General features: G+C 38.8%; 1 protein-coding gene across 1 annotated transcript in view; it reads left to right on the forward strand.

Annotated features, from left to right (window-relative positions):
• The window catches only part of LOC127837783 (pre-mRNA-splicing factor SYF1-like), a 52,080-nt gene extending 36,856 nt beyond the window's left edge, over positions 1–15,224 (forward strand). The window contains exons 18-24 of the mRNA XM_052365159.1: positions 190–293; positions 1,612–1,711; positions 2,868–2,984; positions 3,361–3,415; positions 6,644–6,758; positions 10,945–11,051; positions 14,588–15,224. Of these exons, the coding sequence (XP_052221119.1) occupies positions 190–293; positions 1,612–1,711; positions 2,868–2,984; positions 3,361–3,415; positions 6,644–6,758; positions 10,945–11,051; positions 14,588–14,649 (660 nt within the window). The 3' untranslated portion in view covers positions 14,650–15,224. The remainder of the gene's footprint in view (positions 1–189; positions 294–1,611; positions 1,712–2,867; positions 2,985–3,360; positions 3,416–6,643; positions 6,759–10,944; positions 11,052–14,587) is intronic.
• The last annotated feature ends 284 nt before the right edge of the window (positions 15,225–15,508 follow it).

Consider the following 15,508-nt stretch of genomic DNA (forward strand, 5'->3'; position numbering starts at 1 on the left):
TTTCCCAGTTGGTCAACACTTTACGCCCATGCATTTAGCCTTGTTTTCCCAGTTGGTCAACACTTTACGCCCATGCATTTAGCCTTGTTTTCCCAGTTGGTCAACACTTTACGCCCATGCATTTAGCCTTGTTTGCCCATAGCAAGCCTCTAATGAAAAATGACATCAATTCATATTGTCTTTTCACAGATGTTTAATGTGTACATAAAGAGAGCCGCAGAGTTGTACGGAGTGACATACACGAGGCCGATCTACGAGAAGGCCATCGAGGTTCTAACCAATGACCAAGCACGGTAAGGGAAAAGAATTAGAAGTCTGTTATGCAGGTTATTTTTTGTGCTGGATCCTTACATGTAGTTCCTCCTTAATGCATTTTGTCTTTGATGTGCATTATCAGGGGCTTCATTAAGACTAAGGTAGCCTTCGAGGTTCTAACCAATGATCAAGCACAGTGAGGAATATACCATACCAGTCCCTTGTGAACAATATACTTTAATATGCCGCCAGTAGGGTGGCATATAGAATTTGAACTGTCTGTCCGTCTGTCCGTCCGTCAGTCAGTCCGAAAACTTTAGCATTGGCCATAACTTTTGCAATATTGAACATAGCATCTTGATATTTGGCACGCATGTGTATCTCATGGAGCTTCACATTTTGAGTGGTGAAAGGTCAAGGTCATCCTTCAAGGTCAAAAGTCAAAAAAGTACAATCCAAGGGAAGTAATAAAAGGGAGATAATTTCTAAACCTGTCAAATGATATATTGAAATTTTATTTTAAAGTGGCGCAATAGGGGGCATTGTGTTTCTGACAAACACATCTCTTATTTGTTGGATTCTTTGTTACGCCAAACTGTCAGTCTGTCGATTCTTTGTTACGCCAAACTGTCAGTCTGTCAAAAACTTTTAATTGCTTTATCTCAGAACTATAAGATATCAACATGAAATTTCATGGGTGTATAGAGGAGAAGTGCCATTCACATGAGCCTACACTTTCTTAAATAAGAGTTATTTCCCTTTGTTTATTTTTTATGATGTAACTTTTCAGGGCTATATCTCACAAACAATACAAGACTTCAACACAAAACTTCATGAGTGTATTCATATCAATGACGAAAAGTGTCATGCACAAGAACCATGACCCTACACTTTCTAAAAAAAAGAGTTATTGCCCTTTGTTGTTTTTGTATTGTGTAACTTTAAGGGCTATGTCTCAGATATGCTCAAAGATTTCAATATGAAACTGCATTGGTGTATAGATATCAATGAGGAGAATGGCAATGCATTAAAACAATTACCCTACACTAAATTGTTAAACCCCTACAAACAAAGTTTAGGGGAGTATATAGGTATGATCTTGTTGGTCGGTCCGTATTAAGAGTCCGCTGTCTAATTCAAGTTGTTTTCATCAAATCTTCACCAAACTTGGTCAGAAGTTATATCTAGATGATGTCTAGGCCAAGTTCTAACATGGATCAAAAACTAGGTCACAAGTCCATGCCTTCAGTAAGCCCCTCCAGTGCTTCACATGTCTGATGTAACGTCTATGTTTGTGGTTGCAGGGAGATGTGCCTGTGTTTTGTTCTAATGTAACGTCTTTGTTTGTGGTTGCAGGGAGATGTGTCTGCGTTTTGCCGACCTGGAGAGGAAGCTGGGCGAGATTGACCGTGCCAGAGCCGTGTATGCCCACTGTTCACAGATCTGTGACCCCAGGGTAAGTAAAAACAGAACAGAATTGTTTGTCACATAGATATGTGTATTTTTAGCTCACCTGAGCATGCTCATGTTCAGCTTTTGTGATCGCTTTTTGTCCATTAAGCTTTGTCAACATTTTCCTTGTTAATACTCTGGATGCCACATTTATTGTAAGATCTTCATGAAAGTTGGTCTTCATGAAAGTTGGTCAGAAGATTTGTTCTAATGATTTCTTGTTCCGGTTGATTAAAAAACATGGCCACCATTGGTCGGGCCACTATTGGTCGGGCCATTTTTCCTTATATGGCTTTAGTGAAACCTTGTTTACATTGTAGAGGCCACATTTATTTCCGATCCTCATGCAACTTGGTCAGAGGATTTGTCCCACTGATATCTTGGATGAGTTTGAAAATGGTTTGTGTCAGTTGAAAAACATGGCTGCCAGGGTCGGGGCATTTTTCCTTATATGGCTATAGTAAACCCTAGTACGCTGTAGAAGTCACATTTATGGTCGAATCTTTATGAAACTTGGTCAGAACATTTGTTCTAATGCTAGGTTGGCCATTTTAAAATGGTTTGGTTCGTTGAAAAATATGGCCGCCATTGGGCGGGGCATTTTTCCTCATATGGCTATGGCTCTAGTACAACTTTGTTAACTAGTTGATATTTTGGCAAAGTTTGAAAATGGTTTCCGAAACATCCCAAAAGTTGTTGAGAGCAGTTCAGTTGATTGAAGTCTCAGGTGAGTGAACGTGGGCCTCTTGCCTTCTTGTTTTAATAATAAGTATATAGCAATTGCCCAAGTCTGGACTATACCAATTGTTCAAAATGATGCTACCAAAGGGAGTGTGGTCCTTTTAATACCAGGTATAAAATTGTTGGCAAAATCTTTCTGTCCGAGAAAAAAAAACATCGCTAGTGACTTCTCCTTCGCTGATAAAAAGCCTGGACAACAAGCCGTTATTTGTTTCCTAACCTACCAGTTGATCAGTGTCTTTCACTGCAGCATATCAACAGGTGTGATTGTTCAGCCTTTTATATGAAGTTCTTTTTCAATGTCAAGATAACTTGATAAATAGTAAACACTTAAAATTAGGATGAAAAAATTAAGTGTCTCTTTACTACATGGATGAATCAAATAAAATATTTCCATGTATTTCTTCCCTATCGTTCAGTCTACAGCAAACTTTTGGCAGACGTGGAAAGACTTTGAGATCAAACACGGCAATGAAGACACCGTTCGTGAGATGTTACGCATCAAGAGAAGTGTGCAGGCTATGTACAACACACAGGTAAGAAGGTCTCCTTGGCGTGTGGATATGGTGTTTGTCAAGCGACTGGGAGGGTTGGGTTCCCACCGTGGGAGCGTTCTTTAGATCTCCCCAAAAGACACCAAGTACTGGTTCTACCCAGGAAACAGACATAAAGCGTTTCAATAAGCCTTTGGCATTCAATGTACATCACTAGCTAAATGTAAATTTAATTTAAACATGTTAATTTCCATTTCCAAGTATTAGAAACAGTGAGACATGCATGTTTCATTTAAAAGTTTTGAAAATGTTGTTGTTGTTTTAAAACCTTTTATGTTCATGTGCATTAAAAATAGCTTACTTGCCCATGTTTGTTTGTGCAGGTCAATAGCTTACTTGCCCATGTTTGTTTGTGCAGGTCAATTTCATGTCTGCCCAGATGTTGGCAGTGGCTTCATCCAAGGAAAACCAAGGTAATGTTTGTAATGTAATGTAACCAAGGTAATATTTATGATTTCACGTAACCAATGTAATATTTATGATTAAACGTAACTAAGGTAATATTTATGATGTAACGTAACCAAGGGAATATTTATGATGTAACATAACCAAGGTAATATTTATGATGTAACCAAACCAAGGTTATATTTATGATGTAACATAACCAAGGTTATATTTATGATGTAACATAACCAAGGTTATACTTATGATGTAACATAACCAAGGAAATATTTATGATGTAACATAACCAAGGTTATATTTATGATGTAACATAACCAAGGTAATATTATGATGTAACATAACCAAGGTAATATTTATGATGACATAACCAAGGAAATATAATGTAACATAACCAAGGTAATATTTATGATGTAACGTAACCAAGGTTATATTTATGATGGAACAAGACCATGTTAATATTTATGATGTAACGTAACCAAGGTAATATGTGTGATATAATGTAACCAAGGTAATATTTATGATGTAACGTAACCAAGGTAATATTTGTGATATAATAATATTTATGATGTAATGTAACCTATGTAATATAGCAAAGGTAATATTTTTAATGTTATGTAAACAAGGTTATATTTGTGATGTAATGTAACCATTAATGGTAATATTTTTATGTCCCCCACTATAGTAGTGGGGGACATATTGTTTTTGCCCTGTCTGTTGGTTGGTTGGTTGGTCTGTTGGTTGGTTGGTCTGTTTGCGCCAATTTTAACATTTTGCAATAACTTTTGCTATATTGAATATAGCAACTTGATATTTGGCATGCATGTGTATCTAATGGAGCTGCACATTTTGAGTGGTGAAAGGTCAAGGTCATCCTTCAAGGTCAGAGGTCAAATATATGTCGCCAAAATCGCTCATTTTATGAATACTTTTGCAATATTGAAGATAGCAACTTGATATTTGGCATGCATGTGTATCTCATGGAGCTGCACATTTTGAGTGGTGAAAGGTCAAGGTCATCCTTCAAGGTCAGAGGTCAAATATATGTGGTCCAAATCGCTTATTTTATGAATACTTTTGCAATATTGAAGATAGCATTTTGATATTTGGCATGCATGTGTATCTCATGGAGCTGCACATTTTGAGTGGTGAAAGGTCAAGGTCAAGGTCATCCTTCAAGGTCAGAGGTCAAATATATGTGGCCCAAATCGCTTATTTTATGAATACTTTTGCAATATTGAAGATAGCAACTTGATATTTGGCATGCATGTGTATCTCATGGAGCTGCACATTTTGAGTGGTGAAAGGTCAAGGTCAAGGTCATCCTTCAAGGTCAAATATATGGGTCAAAATTGCTCATGTAATGTCACTTCTGCAATATTGAAGCTAGCAATTTTATATTTGAAATGCATGTGTATCTCATGGAGCTGCACATTTTGAGTGGTGAAGGGTCAAAGTCAAGGTCATCCTTCAAGGTCAAACGTCATATAAGGGGACATTGTGTTTCACAAACACATCTTGTTTTTGTAATGACACCAAGGTTATACGCAGTGTATTCATAATGTAATGTTACCAAGGTAATATTTGTGATGATATGTTACCAAGGTTATATTTGTGATTTAATGTATATGCTAACAGATAAAGTACAATGTTGACCTCTTTACTTCATACCTGCATACATTTCATTATCCCCACGCTTTTTTAAAGCGTGGGGATATTGTGGTTATCTCCGCTGTCTGTCCGTCCTGGCCACTATCTCCTCCTACACTATAAGCACTAGAACCTTGAAACTTACACACATGGTAGCTATGAGCATATGTGCGACCCTGCACTATTTGGAATTTTGATCTGACCCCTGGGTCAAAAATTATGGGGGTTGGGATGGGGCCGGGTCAGAGATTTTCACTTATTTTTTTTGCTCGGCTGTTTTCGGAGAAAACCTGAGGTATTGTCATAGCCAGCTCGTCCTGTCCGCCGCCCGTGTCAAGGTTTGTTAAGGTTTTTAACATTGGCTCTAAAATCAAAGTCCTTAAACCTACAACTTTGAAACTTCATATGTAGATGCACCTTGATGAGTTCTACACGCCACACCCATTTTTGGGTCACTAGGTCAAAGGTCAAGGTCACTGTGACCTTTAAAAAAAAAAATAATCTTACAAGCTTTCGCAGCCAAGCGTGGCACCCGTTATGCGGTGCTCTTGTTTAGGCTATTTAACATAAGCTTCTTCATTTCTACACCAATTTACTTCAAATTGATACTGAACCTCTCTTAATATGACAATATGGTCAATCTCAACTATGCATGACCCCATTACCAACCCTGGGGCGCCCCACCCACATAGACCATACCCACACAAAATTGCCTTTTACTATAATTTCTTCATTTCTACACAGATTCACTTCAAATTGATACTGAACCTCTCTTAATGACAATACGATCAATCTCAACTATGCATGGCCCCATAACCAACCCTGGGGCACCCTGCCCACATAGGCCACACCCACCCTAAATTGCGTTTTACTATAATTTCTTCATTATTACACCGATTCACTTCTAATTGATACTGAACTCTTATGACAATACAGTCAATCTCAACTATGCATTGCCCCATTACCAACCCTGGGGCACCTCGCCCACATAGGCCACACCCACGCAAAATTGCCTTTTACTATAACTTCTTCATTTCTACACCGATTCACTTCTTATTGATACTGAACTTCTCTTATGACAGTACGGTCAATCTCAACTATGCATGGCCCCATAACCAACCCTGGGGCACCCCGACCACATAGGCCACACCCACCCAAAATTGCCTTTTACTATAATTTCTTCATTTCTACACCGATTCACTTCTAATTGTTACTGAACTTCTCTTATGTCCCCATTACCAACCCTGGGGCGCCCCTGGATCAAACATGTGGCGTGGGGATACGCGTCGGCCTCTGCCGCGCCATTTCTAGTTTACTCATGTTTTTATATGGTAAAATTTCTCTGTATAAATAGTGCAAAATACGTTATCTTATAACAGTTGTAGATTTACCACTTAGCATACTTCACTACAGTCTTTCCTGACAAAGCTAAATGTACAAAGAATAAGTTGTTGCTTTTGTGTGTTATCATTTTCATACCAGATCATGTTCAGAAGATTTTTCCCTTATTTGAATGAATTCCAAATTTAGAATTGCTTTTTTTTACAATTTTCATACAAAGTCATGTTAAAAAATATCTACTCATAATTCAGGAGATGCTCCAGACGTGTCAGATGAGATGAGAAAACTGGAAGAGAAGGCTCGACAACTGGCTGAGGAGGCCATGAAAGACCAGTCAAAACCAGACAAGGGCATCTTATTTGTCAGGTATTACCATTTATGAGCTGAGCTCTGGGAAAACTGGGCTTAATAGATTTGCATAAAGTGTGTCCCATATTAGCCGGTGCAGTCTGCGCTGGCTTGTCTGGGACGATACTAGGCGTATGTATTAAGCCCCTTTTTCCGGAACAAGGCTCATATCATAGTTATGCCCCCCTCCCTCTCTTCCACTGATAAAAATGGTAGGTTGAATTTGTCAGGCAGTAGAGAAGACCACTACTGTTTCAAATTTGTACAATTTTAATATTCACCTATTTTTTTTTAATGTGTCAGTGCTAAATATATATGGCTGTTAATCCCTGCAGATTTTTCATCCCTTGGGTCACTTGCGATCGATGCGATTCAGAGGAAAAAAATTGTGGGTAGGGGTATGATAACAATCGGTTTTGGTAATGACATTGCGGAACTTCAAGAATATGTTAATGTTTATTCCCCATTACAAAGCGTCTCTGCTTACATCCAATTTTCAAGTGCCTCTCTCGGTCGTTCATTCGTTCAGCAAATTGTATTCCTTGATTTATTCAAGTTTGTCAAGCTTGCCAAAATAAGCAGAATGTTTTCTGTGATATGTAAATTGTAATAAGATGCCAGCAGATATGGATATTGTACAATTTAATATTTTATTCACAAAGTTGGCTGTCTTTTAAAAAAGCCTTCAGGACATAAATAAGTGACAATTTAATGGTAAAAGGATGGCTTGTTATTAGGGATGGCATCGAATACCAATATCGGTATTCGAATGTTCGCAAATTCATTCAATCGAATATTCGAATATTCGCATGATTTTACCTTGTTATGTGTTAATTTCCATTGGTTTGTAAGTTATATCCGTTTGCTAAATACGAGGCTGTTTATTAACGTTGCTATCGAAAAATTGTATCGCTGTCGATTAATACTATGACCGATACTGTGATCGGGCACAAATAGAATGGAAAACATCGTGTCATAGAATTTTATTTTTTTATGATTCCACAGATTTGTAGCACACCGCGCATATGTAAAACTAAGTTTACACACATTACACTTTGCGGTCTTCTTATCCACAGACCGTGTAAAGTATTCCATACTGCAGAAGGGGCTGGGGGCATTTTCAGATTTGAATTATGATTCCTTGATGATTGTTTAGTTTATATCATCTGTTACTTTTGAGTAATTCACATTATTTAAATGTCTGTTCAAACTGTGATCACAAAAACTAAATTATTATTCGCAAGTAATGTGAAGCCCTTAATTGGTACCTAATTGACAAACAACAGTTCGGGCCCTTTCATATAGTAAGTATATTGCATTGCGCGATTTGAGTAATTCACACATTTAAATGGCTGTACATACTGTGATCACAAAACTTAATTAATATTCGCCAGTCAATTGAAACCGTTAATTGGCACCCTATTGGCAAACAACAGTCGGGGCCTTTCTTAGAGCGTGTATATTGCATTGCGCAATCAACACCGCTACGGGCCGCGTTATCAGTTTGACACGAAGAACGTCACGTCAAACATGTTACTCCCAGGTGGTTTCGGTTGCTTTTTAGTAAGCGGTTCGCAGGTCATTAAATATTGGTGAAATTACGTTTGAATAAAAAATGCGAATTTGTGAATATCATTTTTATTATTCGAATGCTGACCATTCAATCGAATATTCGAATATTCGAATAATTTTGCCATCCCTACTTGTTATGCACAACAAGCTGAAAGCAGTGTAATTATCAGTGATATACTGTAGAAGTAGGCAGTAACAAGTCCTCTCATGAAGTTCGTCTGATTTTGGAGGCCCTTGTATATGAGCACAATAAGCTGAAAGCAGTGTAATTATCAGTGATATACTGTAGAAGTAGGCAGTAACAAGTCCTCTCAAGAATTCAATCTGATTTTGGAGGCCCTTGTATGTGAGCACAATAAGCTGAAAGCAGCGTAATTATCAGTGATATACTGTAGAAGTAGGCAGTAACAAGTCCTCTCTAGAATTCCATCTGATTTGGAGGCCCTTGTATGTGAGCACAATAAGCTGAAAGCAGTGTAATTATCAGTGATATACTGTAGAAGTAGGCAGTAACAAGTCCTCTCAAGAAGTCCATCTGATTTTGGAGGCCCTTGTATGTGAGCACAATAAGCTGAAAGCAGTGTAATTATCAGTGATATACTGTAGAAGTAGGCAGTAACAAGTCCTCTCTAGAATTCCATCTGATTTTGGAGGCCCTTGTATGTGAGCACAACAAGCTGAAAGCAGTGTAATTATCAGTGATATACTGTAGAAGTAGGCAGTAACAAGTCCTCTCTAGCCATCTGATTTTGGAGGCCCTTGTATGTGAGCACCACTCAACCACTCACCTATGTGAGACAATGTGTTGCAAGAGTAAGGTGAGGTGACTACCAGTAAGGTCAAGGTTGAACGGTTTACCTTTCATAGTTACCAGTTATTGAAAAAAAGGGCCTCATTTCAAACGAGGAGTTTAAAGAGATGGTTTCCAATAGTTCTTACGTATCAAAAGTGCCAGTATCTTTGCATTAACCTTTTCTCGCTTAGAAGCAAAGTTAAAATGGCTTTATGCAACCAGCATAATACCAGAACAGCCTGCAAGCAGCCTGCTAGTAACTCACAGTCTGTTCAGGTTTTATGTATTTTTCTGCTCATCAGTCTCTAAGTCGAAAGGTCTTAACTTTTATTTGATTCTCTGAGGGACTACAAATGGGTCAAAGTGCTTATCTAATTTGTAAAGGGTTGAATACATGCATTGTTATTTCCAGGAGCATTTAAATGAGCATTGTTCTAGGACGACTGGGCTTAATGAATGTGTGGATTGTCATCCCAGATAAGCCTGTGCAGTTTGCACAGGCTAATCAGGGACGACACTTTCAGCTTTTCCGTGTAATATGATTTTTTTTTAAAGGAAGCGTCTTTAATGGAAAACAGGGCTTAATGCATGTGCATGAAGTGTCATCCCAGATTAGCCTGTGCAGTTATCACAGGCTTATCAGGGATGACACTTTACGCTTTTTAACCAGGTTTTCCGAAGGAAAAAACTGGTTATTAGATTGGCGAATGCGGGCGGGCTGGCTGGCTGGCTGGCTGGCGGGCTGGCGGGCTAGCGGGCGGAACAAGCTTGTCCGGGCCATAACTATGTCGTTCATTATCATATTTTAAAATCATTTGGCACATTTGTTCACCATCATTGGAGGGTGTGTCGCGCGAAATAATTACGTCGATATCTCCAAGGTCAAGGTCACACTTTGAGTTCAAAGGTCAAAATTGGCAATAAATGAGCTTGTCTGGGCCATAACTATGTCATTCATTGTGAGATTTTACAATTATTTGGCACATTTGTTCACCATCATGGGACGGTGTGTCACACGAAAGAATCACGTCAATATCTCCAATGTCAAGGTCACCACAACTTAAAATAGATTTATTTTGAAACAAACTTACAAAGGGGGTTTATTTTGTTTGTTCATTTCAAAAGTTCAGTTTCAGTTGTCTCCCTTAATCAGATTTTTTTTCACAATGAAAACCTGGTTTTGTGACAATTTTGTCCCTTATATGGAATACGTTTGTGTAAAGAAAGTCTTTTCTTAGTTAAAATCAAGTTAAGGCGGAAAGTTTTGTTCCTGATTAGCATGTGCAGACTGCACAGGCCAATCTAGGCTGACTCTTCATGCACATGTATTAAGCCCTGTTTTCCCAGAGCGAGGCTCATATCATTGATATGCCTCACCCCCTTCCCCACCCCCACCCCCCCTCCCCACCCCCTCCCCACCCTCCTCCCCACCCCCTCCCTACCCCCGTCCGCACCACCCTCCCCATCCCCCTCCTCCACCCCCCTCCCCACCCCCCTCCTCCCCACCCCCCTCCTCCACTCCCACTTTACTGATCACAGATGGCAGGGTTCATTGGTTTGCTTTTGTCTGTTGGGCAGTAGAGAAGATCACTTTTGTTTCAGTTCTCACAAGTCCATCAGTTTTAGTATTGGCATATTTTACTGAACATGTTTAGGGGCTAAATATAAAGGGCTGTTTATAATCTTCTGCTAATATGTGCAACTCCGAGGATTTATCACCCTTGGGGTCGGTCTCTGTTGGGATCAATGCAAACCCAAGGAGAAAAAATTGAGGGTGGGGTATGATAATGATCATATCTGAGTGGTATGGATTAAAATGCATGCATTGTTGGTTTCCAGGAGCAACACAACAGACGAGGAGCTGGGTGAGATGACCAAAACAACCAACCCAGACGAGATCAACATCGACGAAGACTTCTCCACCGATGAGGACGAGGAGGTTGAAGGTCGGTACTACCAGGTTGCCTAGCAACAGGACATCATTTTAGCCGCGTTGTGGGAAAACTGGGCTTAATGCATGTGCATAAAGCGTCGTCCCAGATTAGCCTGTTTAGTCCACACAGGCTTATCAGGGAGAACACTTTCCACTGTAATGGATTTTGTTTTATGTAAAGGAAGTCTTTTCTAAATGAAAATCCAGTTTAGGAGGAAAGTGTCATCCCTGATTAACCTATGTGGACTGCACAGGCTAATCTGGTATGAAACTGTATGAACATGCATTTAACCCTGTTTTCCCAGAATGAGGCTCATTTGAAGTTTAAACCTGTTTGCTTGCCTTTATCATAATTGTAAAAGTTTTAATTATAAACTTTGATTTAACCTATAGCTTATTTCCTCCTTTTTAATGCCTAGATACAGAGTTCTGCAAATAGTTTATAACATAATCGGATCTATTTAGAATTTAATAGTTTAGTGAACACACTAAGGTCTGGTAAATTTGTCCTGCTAGGTTTTCAAACAAGAGGGCCATAATGGCCCTGTATCGCTCCACTGTTTTTTTATGCAAAAAAAGAGTGCAATGCGCATGGGTTGAAATGTACTCAAGCATGTGACTTTCTCTTTCTATCCCTCGTCCCACTGGGGGCTTAAAGTTGGAAGGGTGAGCATTTTTATATATGGAAAACGTTACTATGGTGTTAACTAAACAGACTAAAAAGCCCGGGAATTGTCGCACAGGTCCTTTGCTTATAACGTAGGTACATTTATCTCTCCAAAAGATATTGTCGTTCTTTCTATTTCACATATTTTGTGATGCTGAAGATCAAATCTACGCTTGTTCTACAAGATTAATGAAAGTTCCTTCATTCAATCATGGTAGACAACCATAAGATGTCACTACATAGCAAATTTGGTAGCCCTAGGCCCAATGGTGATGGACAAGAAGATTTTAAAGTTTGCACAAAATAGGCCCAATATAAGCATATGTTCAATTTTGTGACCCCTGGGGAACGGTAAAATTAGATCCCAGGGGCTTAATTTGAACAAACTTGGTACAGGACTACCGGTATAAGATGTCACTACATACCAAATTTGGAAGCCCTATGCCATACTGTTATGGAGAAGAAGAATTTTTAAAGTTTGCACAAAATAGGCCTTATTTAAGCGTATGTTCATTTTTGTGACCCCCGGGGCAGGGTCAAATTTGAGAACTTAATGATTTTAATACATACCAAATTTGGTAGAAATAGGCCCAATGGTTATGGACAAGAAGAATTTTAAAGTATGCACAAAATAGGCCCAATACAAGCAAATTCGTTGAATTGATATCCCCCGCCAATATGCTTCTGGACACAAAAGTGTTATATTTGACACTCAAAAAATCATTTTTTCAAGATACAAAGGGCCATAACTCCGTTTTTAACAGATGGTGCACAATGCCATTTTGCGTGCATCATCCTCTTATCCATATATATACTCATACCAAGTTGCAATCTAATCGGCCAGAGCACTTTCAAGATATGGCTCCGGACACACACACAAATCATTTTTAGCTCAACTGGCGGAAGGCCTGAAGAGCTTATGTCATGGTGTGGTTTCCGTCGTCCGTGCGTGCGTTAGACTTTTTCTTGATTACGCGATAAAGTCCACAGTTTTCATCTGATTCTTTTCAAACTTGTTCAGTGTCTTTATATTAATGAGGACTCGAACCCTATTGAAAATGGGTTACATCAGAGTAAAAAGTCCAGAATTATCTCCCCTTGAATGTGAGAAAATTGTGAAATAAGGCTTGTTTACGCAATAAAGTCCACAGTTTTCATCCAATCATTTTTCAACTTGCACAGTGTCTTTATCTGAATGATGAGTCAAACCCTATTGAAAATGAGCAATATCGGAGTTATAAGTCCAGAAATATCACCCCTTGAATTTGAGAAAATAATGAAAATCTTTAACATTTTGCCATAACTGTTGCAATATTGAAGATAGAAACTTCATATTTGGCATGCATGTGTATTTCATGGAGCTGCACATTTTGAGTGGTGAAAGGTCAAGGTCATCCTTCAAGGTCAAAGGTCAACACAAAAAATTCAAAGCGGCGCAGAAGGGGACATAGTGTTTCCGACAAACACATTTCTTGTTTGTTTACATATAAAGTTCTATCCTTTTGAAACTTCAACGGATGTTTTATATCATCAAGGGCCAGAACCCCATTGAGAGTGAAGAAAATTTGTCCAACTTATTGTTGAAAAGGAGCCATTTAAAGTTTAAATTTTACGTTTCTTCTTGTTTATGCGATAAATTTCCCATTTTGGGTCTGTTTATTTAAAACTTACTCAGATTGTTCATACTATCAAGGGCTTGAGTCCTATTGATTCCAGCCAGTAGAGCGATTCAGGCCCTCATGGGTCTCTTGTTTCAAGATACAAAGGGCCATAACTCTGTTATTAACAGATGATGTACAATGCCATTTAGCGTGCATCATCCTCTTATCCATATATAAAAATTATAAATACTCATACCAAGTTTCAATGAAATCTGCCAAAGCACTTCCAAGATATGGCTCCGGAGGGAAAGACGGACGGACGGAAGGACAGACGGACAACGCCAAAACAATATCCCTCCGCCTATGGCGGGGGATAATAAAAATATGTTCAATTTTGTGACCCCTGGGGAACGGTCAAATTTGATCCCAAGGGCTTAATTTGAACAAACTTGGTAGAGGACTATTAGATGTCACTACATACTAAATTTGGTAGCCCTATGCCCTACGGTTATGGACAAGAAGATTTTTAAAGTTTTCACAAAATAGGCCTTATATAAGCATATGTTCATTTTTGTGACCCCCGGGGCAGGGTCAAATTTGACCCCAGGGGCATAATTTCAACAAACAAAGTAGAGAACTATTAAATGTCACTACATACCAAATGTAGTAGCACTAGACCCAATGGTTATGGACAAGAAGATTTTAAAGTTTGCACAAAATAGGCTTTATATAAGTATATGTTCATTTTATTGACCCCCGGGGTGGGGTCAAATTTGACCCCAGGGGCATAATTTGAACAAATGTGGAAAAGGTTCACCCCAGGAACATTTGTGAGAAGTTTTTTCAGAATTAGACTTGTAGTTTAGGAGAAGAAGATGTTTAAAGAAAAAGTTAATGCATGCACGGCGGACACAGGACCATGACATAAGTCCCGCTGGCCTCTGGCCAGTGGATCTAAAAATCACACCACTGATAACAATTGTCTTAGCCTTTTGATGCATTTTTAAGTTTATTTTCTAAATAAACCCTGTTCTGTAACATGCCATAAATTGTGCCCTGTTATTTGAAAACTGGGCTTAATGCATGTGAATAAAGTCTCATCCTAGATTAGCCTTTGCAGTCCGCACAGGCTAATAAGGGATGACACTTTCTGCCTTGACTTGCGTTAAGAAAAGACTATCTTTAAACATTCCATAAAAGCGAAGTGTCGTCCTTGATTAGCCTGTACTCGTGCATTAAGCCCAGTTTTCCCAGAACGAGGCCTAATTCTCCTTTTTACAGAGGTCCAGCGGCAGTCTGTTCCCATGGAGGTGTTTGGAGGCCTAGCAACAGAAGAAGACTAGTGCAGCTGACACCTTACATGAGTGGGCGTGCACTACCCAAGTCCAACACATATGCTGGTCACGGCACCATTTCCTGATCACGGCACCAATTGTCATTTTTTACGTATAACTTATATGCATGTGGACACCACAAATAGTGTTGTAAAACTTTAAATCAACAGGTTCTCTTGATAGTGAACATATAGATGGCCTAAACAGATTGTCATCTCTTTATCTAGAAGTATTTTTATGTCCCCCATCACTATAGTGGGGGACATATTGTTTTTGCCCTGTCTGTTGGTCTGTACGTCTGTTGGTTTGGTCAAACTTTAACCTTTGCCATAACTTTTGCAATATTGAAGATAGCAACTTCATATTTGGCATGCACGTGTATCTCATGGAGCTGCACATTTTGAGTGGTGGAAGGTCAAGGTCATCCTTCAAGGTCAAAGGTCCACAAAAAAAGTCAAAGCGGCGCAGAAGGGGACATAGTGTTTCTGACAAACACATTTCTTGTTTGGATTTCAGATTGTGTGACAATAGATCTATCAATCAGTAAATGTATAGTGAATGTAAGGTAATAAAGATGATATTGGCGCCTTTTTGTGTTTTAAGCTTTATACTTTTTGTTTGTATTTACGATTCTCAATCGATTTGAAATATGTGGTATACGAAAGACTATTGATGGCATATTGTTGGCATGATTTTTTTATGTTATTAAAGCTAGGAAATAAACAACATTTTAACAGCAAGCAAGCAACTTTTTCAAGAACAACTTTTTTTTGTAAACTTTTGGCTTTGTGTTTGAAATGTTCATGGTAAAACATGTTATCTCTGTTGCATATTTTCTGGAAAACTTGCAAACTCGCTGTTAAATTTT

Source organism: Dreissena polymorpha, chromosome 7 (assembly GCF_020536995.1).
Source record: "Dreissena polymorpha isolate Duluth1 chromosome 7, UMN_Dpol_1.0, whole genome shotgun sequence".
Lineage (NCBI taxonomy): Eukaryota > Metazoa > Mollusca > Bivalvia > Myida > Dreissenidae > Dreissena > Dreissena polymorpha.